This window comes from Littorina saxatilis, linkage group LG10 (genome assembly GCF_037325665.1).
Source record: "Littorina saxatilis isolate snail1 linkage group LG10, US_GU_Lsax_2.0, whole genome shotgun sequence".
Lineage (NCBI taxonomy): Eukaryota > Metazoa > Mollusca > Gastropoda > Littorinimorpha > Littorinidae > Littorina > Littorina saxatilis.
This window is the reverse complement of record NC_090254.1, coordinates 15797019-15804518: the sequence shown is the minus strand read 5'-3', so window position 1 is coordinate 15804518 and position 7500 is coordinate 15797019. Positions and strand designations below refer to the sequence as shown.

The 7500-nt window shown below is 41.3% G+C and overlaps 2 protein-coding genes across 2 annotated transcripts in view; one reads left to right on the top strand and one right to left on the bottom strand.

Moving 5' to 3' along the window:
* LOC138978264 (cilia- and flagella-associated protein 74-like) overlaps positions 1 to 2626 on the top strand; it is an 80317-nt gene extending 77691 nt beyond the window's left edge. Inside the window, exon 42 of the mRNA XM_070350929.1 lies at positions 2097 to 2626. Within this exon, the coding sequence (XP_070207030.1) occupies positions 2097 to 2195 (99 nt within the window). The 3' untranslated portion in view covers positions 2196 to 2626. The remainder of the gene's footprint in view (positions 1 to 2096) is intronic.
* A 4005-nt stretch (positions 2627 to 6631) lies between these two features.
* Positions 6632 to 7500, bottom strand: part of LOC138978266 (neuroligin-4, X-linked-like) — a gene marked incomplete in the record, with an annotated part of 5734 nt that continues 4865 nt past the window's right edge. Inside the window, 1 exon segment of the mRNA XM_070350933.1 lies at positions 6632 to 6881. Within this exon segment, the coding sequence (XP_070207034.1) occupies positions 6686 to 6881 (196 nt within the window).

Here is a 7500-nt window from a genome sequence, read left to right as displayed (position 1 = left end):
GTGCTCTACCAACTGAGCTACTGTACCCCCAGTACAGTGGAACCCAGCTTTTAAGACCTCCAAAAATCTGAGAAAATCAGGTCTTGATAAGGAGGGAGTCTTGAAATGATGGTAAATGTGCGGACTTTATGAGCAGAAAGTCTGAAAAGGCATGGTCTTAGAAGGAGACAGACCGGCACGGTTGGCCTAGTGGTAAGGCGTCCGCCCCGTGATCGGGAGGTCGTGGGTTCGAACCCCGGCCGGGTCATACCTAAGACTTTAAAATTGGCAATCTAGTGGCTGCTCCGCCTGGCGTCTGGCATTATGGGGTTAGTGCTAGGACTGGTTGGTCCGGTGTCAGAATAATGTGACTGGGTGAGACATGAAGCCTGTGCTGCGACTTCTGTCTTGTGTGTGGCGCACGTTATATGTCAAAGCAGCACCGCCCTGATATGGCCCTTCGTGGTCGGCTGGGCGTTAAGCAAACAAACAAACAAACCAGAAGGAGACAGGGTGGGGGAAGGGGATTTGGAAAGGGGGATTTCACTGTACTATTTTTGTTGTGCTTTCTTCCAGGCCCTTGATTCTGTGTACTGTGCAAGCATGCTGTGTTATTTTTGTTTGTAGTGGATGATTTTTTCGGAAATAACTCCGTCGGATTTGTGTGAGTTGTGGAAGAGTGACCTTTTCTTGCAATAACCTTGTACAAATATTGGAGGGGCCAATCACTTATGAGGGGTGTGTTTCCGACAGACCACTTGCCATTGATTTGGCCCCTCCAATATTTGTTTGTTCAAAAATGTTTTTATTCAAGCAATTTTACAATTTGACATACAATGCATAGAGGTCAGATGAGATAATAGGGTGGTATTTTACGGATAGAAACATATTCAATACAACATACAATCAATTATACTAAGTGCTGTTCTACAAGGGTAAAATATGAAGCCCACTTCAGCTTAAATTTTCCATAATTCAATTCTGCACAGTGGATATGTTTATCGATCTTGTATGTGACTGTGTAGGCCAGTTCCTTTAAAAAAAAATTCAATGTTGGCTTTACTTTATCTATTCTACATTTGTATACAAAAAATGTGGCTTGCAATAAAATACAATCAAAACCTTCATCAGTGTTTTTGTTCTCCAATATTTGTACAAGGTTCCACAAGATAAGCTAGACTCTTCCAACATACATTCCTTGCAAAGAGAAGTAAAATGGGATTTATACTAATCCAGAAAGTTTTTTTTATAAATTGTGTTCTTTTTGTATGTGTATGCAGATCTATACATTTCTTTATTTTTTAAATTTTTTAAAAATTTTTGAGTCACTTGAGAAAAAGTGACTCTATGTAATCGGTCAGTGTTAGTCTGTCCGGCCGGCCGTCCGGCCGGCCGGCCGTCCGGCCGGCCGTCCGTAGACACCACCTTAACGTTGGACTTTTCTCGGAAACTATCAAAGCGATCGGGCTCATATTTTGTTTAGTCATGACCTCCAATGACCTCTACACTTTAACGATGGTTTCGTTGACCTTTGACCTTTTTCAAGGTCACAGGTCAGCGTCAAAGGAAAAATTAGACATTTTATATCTTTGACAAAGTTCATCGGATGTGATTGAAACTTTGTAGGATTATTCTTTACATCAAAGTATTTACATCTGTAGCCTTTTACGAACGTTATCAGAAAAACAAGGGAGATAACTAGCCTTTTCTGTTCGGCAACACACAACTTAACGTTGGGCTTTTCTCGGAAACTATAAAAGTGACCGGGCTCAAATTTTATGTGAACGTGACTCCCAGTGACCTCTACACTTTGACGTCTGCTTTGGTGACCTTTGACCTTTTTCAAGGTCACAGGTATGTCTTGAAGGAAAAAAATTGAAATATCATATCTCTGAAACTATTCATCGGATTTGATTCAAACTTTATAGGATTATTCTTTACATCAAATTATTTACATCTGTAGCTTTTTACAAACGTTATCGGAAACACAGGGGAGATAACTAGCCTTTCCTGTTCGTCAACACACAACTTAACGTTGGGCTTAATATTCAGAACTGCGAAAGTGACTCGATCGAGCGTTTGCTCTTCTTGTTATCATTGTTGAATTTGGTTTGCAGCCCGGCAAAACAGTGGAGGAGACCATGTTGGTGACTTTGAAAGGGGATGTAACTGAGCAGTACCAACTGATGTTACGAGCCATGGTGGTTTCTGAGTGATGTCCCTTGGAAGTGTCCTGTTAATAATCGTTACTGCATCATTGCTGTGATATGTGATTTTTTTCAAAAGCGAAGACAATTCTTGGTAAAATTTTCATTAGCATGGCTGAAATTCTTTCATCAAAACAGCAACCACAAAAAAATAAATAACTGCGCGAAGAGCAGCGCAAACAATCAGCCTCTGATGTATACAATGTAACCTGTCAGATGTATTCAAACTTATAAGATGAATTCAAATGTGGATTATTTCATTATGATTCACAAGCAAAACAAAAACAAACAAGAGGCGAAGCCTTCAAGGCTCCCGTAAGAAATCAACAAACAGTAACATAACACAAACTCACTCACTCCGTAACACACACACACACACACACACACACACACACACACACACACACACACACACACACACACACACGCACACACACACACAGTTAAAACTAACGCATATCAACTCCATGTATAATTTTCAAAAGAAGGCAAACAGATAAAATGACTAGGGTAATAGGTTAGGTACCTGCCATGTGGGCACTTTTTCCACTGCTGTCCTCAGTCCTATACTTTTCATCAAGACTTGTCACCATGCCGAGTAGATCTAAATTCGGAAGTCTTCATGTGGCTGAGGCATATATCTGACATAGCGTCGATCTTGTTGTAGGTTAACCTCCTTTCTGAAACAAATGGCAAAATGCGATTAGTTATGATGACTACAACCTACACAAATATAAACATTGTTTTGAAACAGAATAGTCAGGTTATACAAGCCACTTTACCTATGCAGCATGGTAACCCTACAATATGCGAAACATGTCGACTGCAGCAGCCTGGTTCTTAAAATAATTCTGACGGTCAACACAGCCAGAAATGCCAACAAAGACAAGAAAGCTGTGGCAAGGTAAGCTTACCAAACGTTACATAGCGAATCATATGATAGTGCGTAAACAGCAAACAGTAGATCTACAATCAAAGAGAGGATCGAGTCTGGAATGAAACGCGATACAGATCTAGCATTCAAAAACTGTCTTTCACGTTCAAGGAAGTTGTTGCAAAGTACTTAAGACTTACTAAATTGTACAGACAAAACCATGACAGTGCATTGTTTTGAATCTGAGGAAAAAATCGTGATCATTTTGACTTTGAGAACAGATTCATTCCGTTTCCTTATATATCTGCATGTTCAAGTAAATGGTGGACAGTTTTTTTCGGGCAGAGTAAACTTAACTTGAGACTCTACTGCAAGTCTTGAAATTGACATAAATCGAACCACGAGCAAAGACATCCAAACATTACAGGCACTTTAGATCAACTCATTTCACTAGAGGTGACTGCCTAGCACTGTGTTTGACATCCGTGTCTGCTGAAATAAAAAGAAATTAAAACAAAACGGATTAACAGTAGGTGACACGTTATCAGAGTGGGAGACACTAGATCTGTCTCTGAACTTACCGGGATACGGCTGCAAGATCGACACTGACTGCCGCGCTTTCGACAGCTCTTCCTCGCGTGGACATTGGAAACACGCTGTGCAGATCAAATTGTAGGAAATCTCCCTTTGGTATCTTCTTTATTTACTTTTCTGGAGCTTAGAAACCGAACAACATGAAATCGTCTTCCCCGGCGAATCGGCGAGGTGAGAACTGGACCACAATCCTTCGCGCGACCCCTGACCTGATCTTGACACCTGACCTGCCGTCTACATGCCAAACACGACACAAATCAGTCAACTGATTGTACCCCTTCAAAACCCCCCACCACCCGTTTTCTTTGGATACACGCTTTAACTACACACATGCCGACACAATGTTGATCATTGCTTCAATAATTTGAAGATGGTGCTTGAAAATTAACCACGTGAAATGAGTATTTCGGTGTTTAGCCAAAAATGTTAAAGTTTCTACCACAGACATACACACATACATACATACGCACGCACGCACGCACAGACAGACAAAGTTTACCATCGCATAGGCTACACTTACGTGAGCCAAAAATAGTATGGGGGGGTAGCAGTTTGATCTTAATTGTGAAGTCTTTTTACCGAAAACTCAGTGGCAAAGTTTCGAACAGCGAGCTTTGAGAAGAAGACTTTGCAAAGTCAACTTCACCCAATTAGTTTGAGGCTTGAAGGGTTTAGAGCATGGGTAAACAGTGGAACCTGGGCGGGGATATAGCTCAGTCGGTAGCGCGCTGGATTTGTATTCAGTTGGCCGCTGTCAGCGTGAGTTCGATCCCAGGTTCGGCGGAAATTTATTTCACAGAGTCAACTTTGTGTGCAGACTCTCTTCGGTGTCCGAACCTCCCCCCGTGTACACTACATTGGGTGTGCACGTTAAAGATCCCACGATTGACAAAAGGGTCTTTCCTGGCAAAATTGCTTAGGCACAGTTAATAATTGTCTACCTATACCCGTGTGACTTGGAATAATAGGCCGTGAAAGGTAAATATGCGCCGAAATGGCTGCAATCTACTGGCCGTATAAAATTTCATCTCACACGGCATCACTGCAGAGCGCCTAGAACTGTACCCACGGAATATGCGCGATATAAGACTCATTGATTGATTGATTGATTGAACCTGCGATATGAGGCCCTTTGTTGAGAAGACGTCGCCTCCTGGCCCAAGAAAAGACACCTTCTATTTTTCCGCGTCCCATTTAATCACAGTATAACTTCTTGACTGAATGATATGGAGAGAATTGAAGAGGGAACACTAGAACACTGGAGGCTTGAGAGTTAAATTGTGCTGACTGAAAACTCCTGTTAACAAACAGTCATGTTGAGCTTCAATGCATTGGGGCGTCACTTAAATTGGATCATACTATTGCCAGTATTGGATTATGGATGCATGGTTCATTCCGTAAATATGCACCATTACAATATTACCATTGTTGTGTGAAAGTGTTTTTTATGTTTGGTTGGGATTTTTTTTATGGGGGGGGGGGGGGGGGGTGAGGAGAATGTATTTTTTACCTGATCCAAATGAGTTGAATTTTAGTCTCAGAATGCACCAGATTGCACAGGTTTTAATGTACCATTTAGAAAAAATCGGGGGAGCATGTCCCCGAACCCCGCTAAGAAAAAAGGGATTTCCTCTTTTTTCATCACAAGAGAGTCCCACCCCTGCTTATCTTGTCCAAACGAACCTGTCATGACATACCAGCTATCATGTAGATTGAGCTGGTCCCAAGGACGTTTTTTTATTGCAGGTACCACTGTACATTCAAATGGAATTTGTAACATGTTGCATTGCAGATTTTCTCTAAACACTAGCTGTACTTGTTTGAAAAAAGAAACCCTGTTTAGGCCAAACAAAAATATATGTTGGTTTAGGGTAACACGACCCCAAAAAATAGGGTCGGTAGGTCGGCTTTTGAATTTTTTTTTTTTTAGTCGGTATGGTTTGCAAAATGTGCCAGAGCTTTTTTTGTGTGTCTTTTTTGTTTGTTTTTTTAGAAATGAAACAAAATTGTTAGGGTCAGTGAAAAAAAAGGGTCGGTCGGGTTACCCTAAACCAACATATATTTTTTGTTTGGCCTTAGGTGTTTTGTTTTTTTAAACGATTCATTTTGTTTGGCTACATTTTGATATGTGACAATGGCTCTTTGTTGCACTCCATGTTTGTGTGTGTGTGTGTGTGTCCGCGGTTATGCAATGAGCGATTTAGGTTAACTGTTCATAACACCATTTCATTGTGATTGTGTAGTGAATTTATTTTGTGATGAACAATTGGTTCTGTTCCAGTCATTGTTTTAACTGTGTTTACCCCTGAACAAAAAAGTCCAGCAAAGAACTTAGTCACAGGTGTGACTGTACACACACACACACACACACACACACACACACACACACACACACACGCTCGTGTGCATGTAGACACAGACACTGTGCTTACCTGCACAAACACATCCCTAAAACTGTAAATTGATGCAATGTTTTATTGAGCAAAAGTCAATTTGGAAGAAATACATTCCAATAGGTATTGTAAAAGATCCGTCTGTGATGTATTTGCCTAAAATTCCGTCCATAATCTTGACAGCGAGGAAATGTTGAATAAATTTGAACTAAATTTTTCACATTGCTCCCTTTGTTTTGTTTCGTGTTGTGCAGTTTGGGGTACCGTGTGTGTGTGTGTGTGTGCGCGCGCGCATTCATACATGTATGTGTCTGTGACACTGTGTGTGTGTGTGTGTGTGTGTGTGTGTGTGTGTGTGTGTGTGTGTGTGTGTGTGTGTGTTTATCGATCTCTCCGTTTCTGCCTGGTTGTCGACCTGATAAATCACAATACGCTTTTATCTAAAACACACACACACACACACACACACACACACACACACACACACACACACACACACAAAACAGTCCCTATTTTGAGAATATACTAAAAGAGGAATCGAGAAACAGAGTAAAAAAAAAAAAAAAGTCTCAAGGAAAGGCAAATCAATTTCAGTCCATTTAATGAATGGTGCCAATATGCTTCTAAGCACCCAGTCCCTAATCTAAATCTTTATTATCGTCGCTATCGTCGAATAAAGTGTCTGGAACTTCCTCAAGCCACAGGTCGGCTTGTGCAGCATAGAGATGATCGGACACATTGGACGTCGGTCCCAGGGACAAGTAGCTCTGTGTAGCCAAGCTGAACTCGGGCCAGGCTACATCTGAGGCGAGGTCTTCTGGAGTGTTGGGGTTGCTGAGAGTAATAATAATAAGTCCCATGTAAACCATCACGTATCTATCCGGGTCTTTACACGCCGGTGTAACACGAAATTTTTACTCCACGAAATATTTACTCTGGAGTAAATATTTCGTACGAAATTCTTACTCCGAGCACACTTTTCGTACGAGAAAAGAACTCGCCAAGGCACGAAAAAATTATTCCCTCCACGAAATTTTTACTCCCCATTTTATTTTACTTCCAGTAAAACTGAATATCGTACGCAAAAATGGGATGCGGGCGAAGGGATAATGCCAATACAGTAAGTGATCTCGCGCACACGAATGTCGCGCTACCCTCCTTACACCCCTTCCACCACCAAGACTAACAGGGGACAAGGGAGTAAAAATTTCGTACAACTGGCATGGGAGGTTAAATTGCTCGTGTTGGGGTGAAGTAATTTATTCGTTATTTATTCATGAGGGGAGTAACATTTGTGTACGAAATGTTTACTCGGAACTCACCTGTCTTGGGGAGTAATTTTCTCGTGCAATGGGGGAGTGCTTTTTTTTCGTAAAGGGAGTAACTTTTTCGTACGAAATGTTTACTCCGGAGTAAAAATCTCGTGGGAGTAATTTTCTCGTGTTACACCGGG